Here is a 15,372-nt window from a genome sequence, read left to right as displayed (position 1 = left end):
GAGATCTCCAAGGGGATTGAGGAGTCATTACACATCTAAAAGTTCAACAATAGTCCTATCTTTAGCACGTATAAAGATGAAGCTTTTCTGAGATAGCCAGTGGCTTATAAGTGTCGGGATCTCAACACACAAAGCATCCCCTGCACCGGTGAAGCTTTATCCACACAGAATTTCATGCACACACAAAGTACAAAATAAGACAATTCAAAATATATCGATGTTCTTTCGCCCGTTGTCATAATTTTGGCATATTCATACATAAATTCATCCACTTCATTGCCCTCGTCTCTCTATGAAAATACGGCACCATCATCTGCCTGTTTTTTCATATCCATGTCAGAATGATAATTAATCTCTCGATCGATAGTCCCCATTTGTACTGTCTGAATCCTATTCACTAGAGAGGATCTCTTGCTCTTGCCCAATCCACGCATCCTCAACAACACTTACCTGAAGGTTACTGGCATCAATATTGTCATTGCCAACACTGATATCATCACCGACTCCCTCAATCGAATCGTCATCCTAAATCGAGTCATCTTCGTCATCAATGGCTGCCTCAATCGAATCGTCATCCTCAATCGAATCATCTTCATAATAAATGACTGCCTCACCATCTTTGCCCATTCTCTTTACTATTAGCCAACCGTAATGACGGAGTATTCTGTAAAAGAAACATTAGGGCTAGGATTACAACGAAGGACCTAAGGGATGCAGAACTCAATCCAGCTTCCCAAATAGTCCATCGCATTACCCTTGCCATTAGCCGCCTCCTTTTTAACACACTGTTCAAACTCCTCGAAGTTTATCTTTCCCAATCCACCTCTCTCCTTGCCCTCCTGCTCCACATTTTCAATCTTCCACAACTCGTATAATACCTCATCACTTGGTCTCTTATCTTCCTTCTGGGAACGCTGTTTCTTGGGGTTGGAAGAATCTGCAGCTGGAGGTTCAGAATCTGAGAATTCTGAGATTGACTGGTGTTCTCCAACAGATCTACCAGAAAACACATCATCTGTAACAGAATTTGGTCGAAATTGAGGGAGTGTAGGATCTCTATGCTCAGACGATTGAGTGCTAGTAAAACTGGAAACCTCATCACGCTCTTCTTCTTTCTCCTTAAGGTGTACGTCGATATAGAACAGAAGAGTTGGTGGTAAGAGAGGCTGCAAAGCGTGAAAGAAATCACGTTGTTGGTAAAGATTGAGGTTGTGTTTATCAACATAATATTTCCATGCCCTCAGAGGATCGTCCTTGTAATAAGGAGCATGTTGGAATTCGAGCACTGCCATATCAAGGTCAAATTCACGATGTGAAAGACCTGATAGCTCCAAGTCAGGAACGATTATTTCATTGGTTGTGTCATTGGCATCACTAGACTCCTGCACTTCGTAACCCGTAGCTTCTAGAAGTTCATCTAGCTGTCTTAAGCGTATATCCTCGACTTCTACCTCAGGAATAGTAGGCCATACAGGCCGTGGATTGTTATTCGTTCCTCCAACAGCATCATCACCCGGGCGAACGGTCTCGCTAGCAACTACTTTATCTTCTTCCACTTTCTTAGCCGTAGCCCACCTCACAAAGTCAACAGTGCTGAAAAGATGTCGATATTTGTCGCGTTCTTTCTTTGTCTCCAAGACGGCCACCGCCAAATCTTCTTTAGCTAGGAATAATGGATCGAGTATTTCATTGTAGGCTTGTTGCGAGACTTGGTACAAGATCTCCTTTCCCACGTCTTTTTCTGCATCAGGTATTTCTATTCCACCCCAACGTTCAGGGACGCTCCGCGAAGATGTCGAAGGATTTGAGCGTGTATCAAAGTCGTCAATATCCTCCGCAAATCTTACCTTAGAGGATGAGCGAGAATGAATAGTCGGTCGTTGATTAAATTGAGACTTGGAGGTTTCTCCATCAGCGCCAACTGTAGGAAGGTCTTCCTCGATGTTCCAATCAGCAGGTGGTGATGCTCCTTCTTCTTCATCTGTGTAAAATTGTCTCCGCTTCCATCTCTCGTGCAATACATATCGGGATTTCTGTCTCTTGATAGCATGCTTTATAATGAAAGGGCGGGCACTTTCCGGAATATTTGACAATGAGTAGCCTGGTCCACAAACTGATTGAACATCTTCATCAGTGATGTTCAAATCACGTCGACGACGTTCAAAATTTACAGTTGCATGCTCCGCAGGGGTTAAAAAGGGATTTTCGGAGACATTAGATGCGTCAAGCAAAACAGGGTCATCTGGAACCCACACGGGATCGTTCTCTTCGAGGGTTTCTCTTAGAATTTCCTCGGAAATTTCCTCGGAAATTCTTTCAAGCATAGCGTCTTCGCTCTCTGTAGACGGGTCTTCCATCAAGAATCGCCAGTAGCCTCTTGTCCTTTCAACGGGACGCATTGCAGCAGTTGAAATCCGACTAAAACTAACAAGAGTATCATCTCGATTTCCGGTATCGTTAGCACTTGGCCTCATCACACCCCTTCCATCCCAAATCTCCATCTCTCCATCACGGATAGTTTTTCCCTCGCCGGCTCGCGATTCTAAAGTTGGAAATGGCCCTAGACCTGCACCCGAACTTTGACCAATTAATCTCCCCAGAGCGCCACGGCCATTAAGATGAGCATGTGCCTCCGAGCTCATCATGTGCTGCTCGTCGAGTCCCTCTACCATATCCTTATGCATTTGGCGATATAAGACGTAGTAAGAGCGAAAGATTCGTAGGAAATCTTTCCTGTCAACGTAACCATCGTCGTCAATATCGTATCCCGCAAAGATCACACGCCATTTATCTTTTTGTTTGCGGTATGCTTGACCTCTGAGAAATTCTGAGAATGAGATGAGATCATCTCTGTTGGTATCGTAGAAGGCGAACATCCTGTCAAATATAAGGCTTGGGGCATTATTCCTATAACCGCCACTGGGTACCAAACACCGCTCAAATGTCCTTCTGTCCATAGCTAAATGAATATCATCTGGGTCTTCTGGCCAAGGTGTGTTTGCCATAAAGTTCCATTGCTCAAAGTATGCATCCAATTCCGGCCTTTCAAACCCTGTCTCGTGAGAATATTTCGCAATCAACTCCTTTGGCAATGTGATCATCCTGTCTTGATTCTCGGGATCTCCAGTATACCACACAGGTTGTATCTGCCTTGGTCCAAAAGATGGTGCTGGTACTCTAACTTTATAGAATATATGCGTCTTGGTATGTAGTCCTTGTGCTTCGCATGATTCACATAGATCAAAGTCGGCACAGTTTGCACATCTATATCGAATTCCACGGATGGGAACTACTGAACAACCGTTACAGCCACATCCTCTATGTACGTATGCATTTCTCCTTGTAGCATCTTCGGAAACACGAAAGAGGAGCTGAACAATATTTTGACCGTTTCGTTCAGCATCTGCAGTTGGTGCTCTTCCTGTTAAGCCACCCTCATATTCCTGGCCGTCATCCACCACTGTATCTCCATCTGTCAAAGGTCTAGCTACAATGTTTGCGTCTTCATCTTCGCCTGGTGGAATTGGTTGTAATTGAGCAGGTATAGCCTCGTCGCTTGCTTCTGTGCGTCGGCGCCGGTAGACCGCATTACTTCTATGTAGTCCACTACTCCCAGTGTTGTCTTGTGAATCAGCGGCATTTGTGCTATAGAAATAGTATATTCCATACGCAGCGGCACAGCTGGTGAGGGCAAGTATTGCACCCCTGCTTCTCGATAGTGTATTCGAAGCTATAATAGATGTGGCTGACATTGCTGCAATGAATTGATTGTATTAAAGTATGGCTTCTCAGTTTATTGCTGGAATATCTAGGTTGAGGCAACCAGATCCGCAGGAGTACATGGCCGCGTCTGTGTGGTCAAGAATGAAAGAATTGTTCCTGCTGTTGAGTTGTATAGTATTATGAATATGACCAGCGAAATCTTTGAGACGCGACGGGAAAGGACTTGCATTGTGTCGAGCTTGCCAAATGTGAATTATTCAGCCTTCCCTTCCCTCTTATCGGTTGCGCTTATCACCACGTGACTGTGATCCCCTCCTCTTGCCCCTCTTCTTATCTCATCCTCAGACCACACGATGATTACATAATTTTTGGCCTTGATTTCGAGACAGAGGCCTCCCAAAGGTTTATTATCGTAGGGTCTGAAACAATTTGGTTCCGGTTTTGATGTGAAAACCAACAATTCGTTATTTTTTGACTTTTCAATTAAAGATTGTAAATCACTCAACAGTTGTATTACTTTAATACAGATTCAATATATATAAATGGATTTTCTCATTATTTTGATATATTCTTTATTATAATAGCTTTATTCAATTATATACATATATATCGAAAATATATATTTTTGAAAACCAATATTTTACAACAACAACCATTTCTCTTCCTCAATCTACCATTTCCACTTATTGATCTATACAACTATATATATCCTGAAGATCTCTTTGATTCTAGCAACCCCATTATATCATTTATATTTCCATTGATATTGTCTTCATTGAGAAGTAAGTGGTCGGGTGCTACTTTTTGGTAATAGCAATAGTATAATAATCATTTCTTTTCTTATAATATATTGAGATTGCTTTTGAGTGTAAATAGAGTTTCCTATATAAATTGTAAATAAATTCAAATAAAAATGAAATAAAAGTAAAGTGAAAGTGAAGTGTATATTTAATATAGAAATTGAAAATCGATTCAAAAAACAAAAAAACTCTGTCATATTCATTCCTACTGATTCCTGGAAATTCCTACCTCTTTCTATCAGCTTCTATTCAACTTGCTATTGATATTTATTATGTTCTACAAACATTTATCAATTCATAAGAACTCCTGCAAACTTCTACTATCTCCTAAGAACTCCTTATATATCCTGCAAACTCCTGTTACCACTTTGAAGTATTGTATTATACCAGTATGCCTTCAAAACGGAAAAAAGCCGATAAACATTCTAAACGAGCCAAATCTAGAAAGTTTAGAGATGACTGTGGGATTGTATCAACTGTATTCAATACACTAACAATGTCGATGGTTGGATTAGATAAATGTATAAAACGAATTCATAAAATTGAATTAAAGGATGTGCTTGTAATAATTAAAAAAGGAAAAATAGATAAATATATTAAGAAATAAAAGAAGCTTATTGGATTATATCTTAAAAGAATCCTTTGGTTTTTAGATCCTATTGTTATTCGAAAATCTAAGCTTATATAAACCCGAATTCTTCGTTATTTAATTTATAGGAAGAACAATACTCTTTGTATTACTAAAATCAGATTTGGAAAGAGTTTGATACTTTATTCGTTCTCTATTTTGATAGAAAAGATTATTTTTCAAATAGTTCTATTATTAAAGCTTGGAGAGAAGTAACTCGAGGATATCAAAAAGCTTTCTGGAATATCACTCTGCTTTCTGAATTCCGAATCATTGAAAAGGAAACTGATATAATCAATCAAATCCGTCAATTAAAGTATATATATATCCTATTAGACTCTGAATAAACGGCTTTGTCTAAATTTAGGAATGCATTTATATCTCTTGAATTGTAATCTAATATTGGGTTTATAGCTATAAACAAATACCATCTTGTCTTGTAATGGAAGGAATTTCGATCTAAGTTTATTATGTTGAGCTAATTACGGCATCTTTTGTTTTAAGGAGTTATATGATTTGAATGTATTGCTACTTTGGATGTAGAAAGCCAAAAAGTAGTTTTAGAAGAGGGAGGATTTCAAAGATTGGGTTTTCGACTATACCAAATGTATATTATTCGCACATCCGTCGATTATTCAAACATCTTGTTAGCAATAGTCCCTATCCCTTCCAAACAGACCAAATCCTATAAGTCCTTATACTATCTTTTGGATAACGTTATCAATGAAGACGAAAATCCAACTCCAGAAAAGATTCTTAAGATTATAGTATTTGTAAATACTAGGAACGAAACTGATATAGTGAAAACATATCTTTGAAATACTCTTTTGAAGAAAACGAAGGATAAAGATGTATCATTTTTTATCGAAACAAAGAATAAAAGTTTTAGTGTTATAGAAATTATCATTTCGTTTTATTCAAAGATTGATATAAAGGATCGAAAAACAAGATATAACGAGTTTGCAAAGGTAACATCAATTGCCCGTATCACTGCTGCTATTATTACTTTTGCTACAGATATCAATATCTTTAGTATAGATTTAATTGTTTTTTGGGATATAAGAAAGCAATTGATAATAGAGATCTAATAACGGATAGGGCGAGGAGGAAGAGGACCAGGATATATTAGTACTGCACATATATTCATTCCATACTTTTGCTTTGATTTTAATAGATACTGTCCTGCAGAAATAGAAAAATCTAATATCAATATAAACAAAACTCCTATTTCGATACAAAAGATAATGAAAAGGCATCTCTTACCATCCTATCGAAAGGCGAGATAGTTATAAGTTTTGCAAATTCTAGAAAATCAATCAGATAATGAGGATTCAGTAAATGAAGAAGAGATTGATATAGATTTATTTATTTATTTATTTATATTAATTAACGTCTGTTTTGGACAGATTGATATAGAAATCGATATCGAAAACGGTATTGTTAGTAGTAATATAATGTGCTCCACTTTATAGGGCCAGCATGTTTAAACAAAAACTGAAATGATTTAAAGAGTTAGTGTTCTTTTTGTTTGGTTGGCTATTTGTAATAGCTTATACTATAAAAAGGTATTCCTCGATTATCTTAAGGAAAATCTTTTAGCAATAGAAGAGGAGGGAGAAAGTATTCTGTTAGAAAGGTGTTATAGTAAATATAACCCAGATCTTCTCTCTATCCCATTTAAATCACTGAATAAGGTTATATCAATATCCAAACCCCGAAAGAGTACTTTAAGTGTATTTGTATTGGAGTTATTAGAAAAATGATGTAAAATTGAAGTATCAAAAGTAATAATCAATTAACAACGATTTGTATTACTGGGTAATTACTTTATAGAGAAAAGTATATACTAGAAGATAATAGATTTATATTATTGATAACTGTAAGTTCAATTATCTGATTAGTAGAATAAGTTGATTCTAGACAAATTGTATGAGAAAATCCCCAATCTTAAAGTATAGCGATATTTTGATCGATATAAGAATAAATTAATATCTTTATTTCAAGAATTCCATTCCGAAATTGAAAAATTGTATACAGTATATAGGCAAATACTGATTGAAATGAAGAAATCAAGAGAAGAAACCAAACAACAAAAGGTTGCTTCGAAGAAAGCACCGGGAGCAGTAATACTAGCTTCAGCACGAGAACAATTGAATACAACCCGTATAGCTTTGGATAACACTCTTGCACGCTAGATGCTCCAACAAAACCAATTTAGAAGGGGAAATGAATCTAATGCTTAATCTCGAGTTTAAATAACCCAATCAGGTAATCCTTTAGTATTGAATAAGGATATTAATACTCCTCATACTAAAAGCAATCAATTCGAGACACCAACTATTCAACCTGAAGTAATAGCACCTTCAATACCTATTCAAAATATAATATCTATATAGAGTACAATGTCTATAAAAAGTATACCAAGATAAAGATGAGTATCAATATCACTATTACTTATATTCGAAAACCGAATTGCTATATCAGGCTTATTCTCGCCTATTAGCAGATTCGGCTCTTTGGTTTCTATATCTTCCCCATCTAATAGATTCGGATTTATTCTTCCCACTCTCCCTTCACTTAATTTAATTAGCTCTTTTGGAAATGTTAATCAAAATACAAATAATTTCTTAGCTCGACTTCGACAAAGGCATAGATCTTCAATTTATTAGGTTGAGGAAATTCAACCTAATGAAGTAATACCAGAAACACAACTGGATAATAAAGTAATACTAAAGATGCAATACCACAACAACAATAGCAACAATAACAAGGTGATATTAGAAATATAGATTGAATCATAACCATTTGTAATACAATTTATTAAGCTCCTGTCAACTCCTATCAACTTCTATCAAATCATAGGCGAATAATAACTCAGCGTTTTTTTGACAACAAACAAACAGAAAAAGTAATCAAAATAAATCTATTTGATACTTAACCCTATACCGTTATCCTGCTTTAATCTATACAAAGCTGTCAACTCCTATCAAATAAACATCAACTCATTTCATACATCATACAGAATATCGTACATTTGGAACCTAATTCATATACAAAACATCGAATATAATGAAAAGACCATCATAACTATCACTACTCAACTAGCAAAAGACCAAATGTATAATGAATTTATTCGCTCTCTATATCCGTATACCGCCCCTCCTCTTTTTCCTGTATTTATTTATTTATCGAATACTGATATAGAAATATTGCAGTCTATATATTTCTCGAATAATCAACTATATTACAATCACAATTAAAGATTCACCTCCTATACAATCACCTAGCTCTAGCAAAGCTCCATCGATTATTTCGAGTCGGCAAAACTCTATTGTATCACTTTCTATCAATGACTTGCTATTCTATATACCAACTACCTCCCGTACAACCACTTCTGCCTTATCAAATACATCTTTTGAATATTTTAATGATAGATTTGAATACGAAAGTAAAAGCGATGAAGAATCCGATATTAGAGATGGAGGAAATAATGATTCGAATATTAGCAATACTGATACTGCAAGTAGTGTTACTGCTCAGTATATATTAGATACTATTAATACTAATAATAATACTGCTGTTGTATACCTACCAAAAGAAGTCGAAATAGAGTATATTTCTAAAGAGACTTTTAAGGAAATACAGAAAGGCTGTATAGTGTACTGCCTATAGTTTTGGACTGGTGGGAAGAGATGAACTCCTCTCTCTCCGCTGGCTACAAGGAATGGTCTCCTAGATACAATACAAAGGAGCCAAAGGAACTAACTCTACCAAAAGCAGTCTTACATCGATTGATAGCTATGAAAACAGGCCACAGCGACTACGCTGCTTACCATCAGTAATTTGGTTATTAAAACAACAAGCTGGATTACTCATACAACAGCGCTAAGAAACCATATCACTTCTTTAAATGCACTATAAACAACCTAAAGCGTTCAGACTAGCCCCTTGCCCCTATAGAAATGCAATCTAACAAGCAGGCGATTATATATATCAAGAAACTCTTACACACACCTAACAAGCTCACTCAACTGATCACCGACTCAGAGTTCTACACTCAGATCTATCCTAACTACTAAAGGACCCTTAAAAAACAACAATCTTTTCAACAAAACTTGCTGCCTATCCCTTATAAACTCATTACTCAATTGATTACTCAAATACACTACACCCTAAAAAACCACAAACCCAATATATAACACAAAAGCCCTGCTGCTCAGCTAAACAAATAGCAACCCACTCTCGCTTCTTCTCCTCTACCATAAAGATCGAAGCCCACAACGAGCCTATCCACCCGGGAACCAAGCTCTGCCTCAACAACAACCCGGATCAGACATTCCCTTCTAGAAACAGAAACGGATCATACCCGCAGAAGAGCGAATAGCCCCTAGCATTAAAATTAAATTGCTAAATTCGATCACGACGATCACGCCGCTCAAATAGTTCCTTATCTTAGCATGTCTAAATACCCTTAGGGAGGTCCAAAACAGACGTTAATTAATATAAATAAATAAATAAATAAATAAATAAATAAATATAGTTTTGAAACAATATCAAATCTAAAGGGCTATATCTATTAACGCAGTAATATAAATGATGGTATATGAATAGTAATAACTGGGATAAAGTTATTCCAGATAAGCAAAGAGATTTTAGTTATATTGCTCGGATTATAGAATCGGAAATTGAAAAGCAATTACCAAAGAAAGAAAGGTACGCTTTTTGTTGCAGTTGTAAATTCAAGTACTAGATTTATTCTAATCAAGGTCTACAATAAGTAACTCGCCCTAATTCAACCTGTACTTGCTATTACTGGGTTGCTTATAAAGGGGGATGTAGTCTATCCACTCATATACAATACAAAAAAAATACGACTGCCTCTCCTATACGTATACAATCGGTTACTGCAATCGGGCATAGCTTATAGATCTGATTGGTTTTGCGGAATAATATTGATAGTTTTTTTCCTTTTTTGAGTATTAAGATAAAAATATTTGATATTTAATTGCAGTAGTTTTTGTTTACATCTGCATCTATTATAATTATATAAGACATTATAACGATTTTCAATAGTTTTTCGGTATGGAAAAATATTTCAACGAAAATATAGCTGTAGGATAGAGTTAATCAAATAATGTATTTTTATGCTATATATTTTATAATTTAATATTTATTAATTACCTTTCATAAAATTTGATAGGAGCTGATAGGAGTTGATAAGAGTTGACACGAGCTAATAGGAGGAGGCAGAAGATGGCAGGAGTTGATAGATTATCAAAAATCGAATCGATTGAGTATTAAATCAAATCAATAATGATAAATTTATATTAAACTATTCTAAAGCTTTATATATATCATTATCAACTATATGTTCAAGTACCTGAGTAGGGTCTATTACAATATCTAAAAGTTCTAATAGTATATGTAAAGCTTGAGCTAACTCTTTTATATCCTTAACAACAACACTCTGAAGTCTCCCTTTCTTGATTATATATTGTTCATTAAATAATCTTATTTTTGTTTTCAATATATTTTCTCCATTTTCCCAAAGATCTTCGGATAAATAAACCCCTTTTCCGGAATTTATGAGTTTGGGATCTGCTCTATTATTTCGAACTAACCTTGTAGTCAAAGAAAGAATATCCTTTTCGATATTATGGGTTATATACACTTCAGATATAGTTTCTTCGAATGTATCCTCAACCTTTTTTCTGAGAATGTGTTGAGAGGTATTTGTTAAACAAATACAATCAAATATCTTATCTATATCGTGAGTTGAGTTTTTATAATATTGCATATCAATTTGGCAACCAAGATTTATATGTTTCTGTATAAGATCGATAGCTTTATATATCTACAGCTTTTCTAACCAATTGACAAGAGATAAAGCAAGTATTCCATACTGCAATTCGGAAAAGGATACCTCTAACGTAAATAATTATTTATAATAAAGCATTTCCCTTTCATACTTAACTTGATCAACTCCCCAGAATAGGAGTATAAGCGGATCTACTATTCGACATATAATATCAATATTATTATATTTGACAGCTTTATTGATTGTTATATATATCTCTATCTCCTGAAATAAACGATATATAGTAGTATAGTTTGAATCAACTCCTTCACCTCTATTCTAATCTTCTTGGGTGAAAGCTTTTTATCGAACCATCTCTATTACCTTGAGGAACTCAACTAGTGTTATACCTTGAATAGTTTCTTTAATGAATTCAACTATCTCTTTGTCACAGCGCCAACTACATGATCTGTAGTTGCCTTCGTGTCTCAAGCACAGCATACTAGCACGTCCTACTTCCTATAAGTAGGGCTTCACTCTTCCATAGCTCTTCTACCCTTATAGTACAATATAAATCTTTATCTATACCTTGATAGTTTGTATCATCTTCAAATAAGCTATCACAGCTTTATTTCTTATTTTATTTCCAAAGTCCTACCGACATCTTATTCCAATTACACCAATCGTATCCATTGTTGATCCATTATATACCCTGCCACCGATATTTTGAATTTCAAAAAGTGCCGAAGATAGATGAACAAGCATTTATACCAGAAGTATCTGTATCTGGCTTACCTCCACAATTCCTTTTCTTGAACCATATTCTCAACTTTGCCAAAACTGATATCTTTTTCTTTATAAATCTATTCAATAATCCAAATACTATACATTTCGCTACCGCTTAAGCTGTATTTGAATCGATTGAATCAATCGCAGACTCATTACAAGCCCAAGCTGTTGCTACTCAGATTCAAGCTATCGATACTCAATCAAAGATTATCGAATTGAAAAATATAATTGAAATATTAAAGATTACTATTTACAATAATTCGCAAGCTTTACCTTATTATAAGTATCTCATTATTCCTGAAAAGTTTAGTGGTGATAAATAAAATATTGTAAAGTGTTAAGATCAATATATAACTTTTCATAATATAATCAATCACTGCTTGATCGCGGATTACAAAAATAAATCAGAGTTTCAGAAAATCATATTTCTTGTTAACTTACTTTTTGGTTTTGTTTATACAAACAATCAGATACACTTTGATATAATCACAGATAACGTATATAATTTCGATCTTTGGCCTTTTAGATGATATATTGTAGTAGGTATTTAATATGAATTAAATAAGTAATACTAGATTTTAGATCTTTTATATAAAGCTTTTATAGATTACAATAAATATAAAATAAAGAAAACCCTATTTAGTAACTTTATTATCGAATTCAAATAGTTTGTTATCAAATATAAGAAGATTGCTAAACAACAAGTTGTTGATTTTAAACTTAAAGTTTTATAAGAATTAATCGATATTTTAATTAATCATTTTAATAAACCTTTTATTGCCAATATCGATATATAAGTAGTCTGGTGGTAAGGCATCTATAATGATTTAGAGGAGAAGATTTATCTTGATAATTAATACAAAAACTAAGATATCAATTTTAGTGATTAGAAAAAACCCAATAAAAAGAAGTCTGCTATTGTTGCTATAATATTTATACTTAATCTCTCTGGAGATTTTATATAACTAAATATTATTTATTAAGATTAGCAACCCTTATTATATTATAATAAAGAATAATATCTAGATCTTGGCCTTTATTTTTATTACAAAAAGCCTGGTTATATCAAATTCAACTATAAAGAAAAGCAATGTAACGATACAAAATATAATATTAATTCAGAAACCATACAATACCTCGATTATCCTTCTACTACAAACCAATACACTCCAAATATCCACCATTTTCCCGTTACCGATTATTATCACAATTCTGAACTCTATTGTAACGTTTATAACCTTATTTACCAGAATACATTCTTGCCTGCTAATTGTTTCCCGATTGCCATAGCATCATTTCGATATGCCTCTCCAATCCCCACTAGCAATAAAGATTTGGACGGATTTGTTGAAGACTTTGTATATTCGAATGATAGCAGAAATTCAATTCTCTAATTAAGTATATTAAAAGACTAACCTCGATTTATAATTACAAATCGAGATTCGTTATAGAAAGTTTGTCTTTATAGATTAAGAGATCGATTATGTTTAAGGATCCTTTATATTTTAAAACAATGAATAGCAAATCTCTTAAAATCTCAACGAAAATTTTCCTTGTACTTAACGTGATCATCCCACTTATTGATTTAGTAGATAATAGAGCCACAGGATATAGGTTTATAAATAAAACCTTTATATCTAAACTTGATATTCCTATACATCCCCTTTCTATTATCTGCAACCTGTTATTTATAGATAAAAGAACTTCTGATATTCTATTTCAATATGTATTGTTAGATCTATAAATTAATAATTATAAAGAAATTGACTTATTCTATATTATTAATCTTTCTGATACGGATTTTATAATCCTCAGTCTTTTATAACTTCAACACTATAATCCTATTATTAATTAGACAATAATGACTTTTAAGTTTATATCTATATATTGCTTCAGATATTGCTGTCTAATTAATTCTATTACAATTGTTATCCCCAATTATAACGATATACTGATTCTAATAGATACAGTATTTAATCCAATACCACGTATACCCATTAGGAAATCTATTTTGAAGTCTACTTCAAAGAAATCTATTTCAACCCTATATCGTGTTTTTACCGAAAAAATCATTAACAAAAGTCTCCAGACTTTCTTCTTTTCATCTCAAAACTAATCAATACTTTTGAAATACAATTCTCCGATTCCAGTTGTAAAAAAGAATACTGATAAAAATCTTTATAATATAGATTTTACTAATCCAATGTTATTCGATTCAAATCGCTACTATACTCATCAAATCAATGGAAAAACAGAGATCCGCGTTAAGATAATATTAAACCGGCCGATCCTGAAACCAGTCTCAGTATAGATCATTACAGGCTTTAGGATACACAAAAGACCACCACGAAATCAAAACATTTTATTTCTATTGAATCCTCTATTGCTACAAAAATCCTCTAAGAAACCAATTAACGCTTTACAAAATATCCGATAGAAAATGAACAATATAAAGTTCCTTATAGCTAATAGCTTTATTCAATTCTATAAAGATCAGGAAGTTTATATTACAAAAGTAATCTGGAATAAATTAGATAGAACTTACAAGTTATACTATATAATAACAAACAATTCTATTCAATTACATTACAGTATTATAAAAAGCGATATCAAGAAGTTTATGAAAAAGATCGACCGACCCGTACTATCTACAATAAAGATTCAGAACAAGCTATTATTCTAACTTTGCAATCTGTTTACTGGATTTTTATTTTCCCTTACTAACGAACTTCCATTACAATACTCTTGGAATTACAAGATCGAGATCATACTAAACAAAAAGTTCCTATACAATAAAAATTGCCCAATATCCCCAGCCAAACTCCAAGTTGTTCGCAAATAGCTCGATAATAATCTAAATAAAGGATTTATTTGCAAATCCCATTTCCGATCGACTACCCTATTCTTTTTAACTACAAAACTCAAAAAAGCGTTTGAATTTGCCAGGACTATTGTAAACTGAATAATATTATTATTAAAAATTGTTATCTGCTGCCATTGATTAAAGAAAACCCTTAATACTTTATACTATACTAAAGTTTATACCAAATTGGATATCATCACTGTATTTAATAAACTACGGATCACAAAAAATCATAAATAAAAAATTACTTTTACAATTCATTTTGGCTTATTCAAATCCCTGGTGATACCTTTTAACCTTTATAATACTCCTATCTCGTTTCAGAATTATATTAATCATATTCTTTTTGATCTCCTAGATAAGAATTGTATAGTATATCTAAACGATATCTTAATCTACTCTGAGAATATTATAAATCATCAAAAACAAGTTCACAAAGTTGTATAGAGATTTATTGATACTGAATTACAAATTGATATTAACAAATATAAATTCGAAATAAGGAAAACAAAGTATCTCAGCTTAATCATTACTTCTAATAATATCGAGATGGATTTTGATAAGGTTAAGATTATTTTCAAATAGAAATTATTAATTAAGTTAAAAGATCTTCAATACTTTTTAGAATTCACCAACTTCTATCAACACTTTATTTACAACTTTTCTAAAATCACGGAATCTTTAAATCATTTATTGAAAAAAGAGAATATATAGAATTGAATTATTAATCAAAAAAATACCTTTGAAAATCTAAAGCATACCTTTGCCTCCA

At 33.4% G+C, this 15,372-nt stretch overlaps 1 protein-coding gene across 1 annotated transcript; it reads right to left on the bottom strand.

Annotated features, from left to right (window-relative positions):
- Positions 1 to 704: 704 nt before the first annotated feature.
- Positions 705 to 3,752, bottom strand: EAF02_011754 (uncharacterized protein; the record flags this gene model as incomplete). The annotated part of the gene is made up of 1 exon (XM_038907801.1): positions 705 to 3,752. The coding sequence occupies one exon, from the start codon at positions 3,750 to 3,752 to the stop codon at positions 705 to 707; it is 3,048 nt and encodes a 1,015-aa protein (XP_038752445.1).
- Positions 3,753 to 15,372: the final 11,620 nt, after the last annotated feature.

Source organism: Botrytis sinoallii (genome assembly GCF_014898435.1).
Source record: "Botrytis sinoallii strain Bc 23 chromosome Unknown BSIN_035, whole genome shotgun sequence".
NCBI classification, from domain to species: domain Eukaryota; kingdom Fungi; phylum Ascomycota; class Leotiomycetes; order Helotiales; family Sclerotiniaceae; genus Botrytis; species Botrytis sinoallii.
Note: the sequence above shows the minus strand (reverse complement) of the source record. Positions and strands in the feature narration are given on the sequence as shown.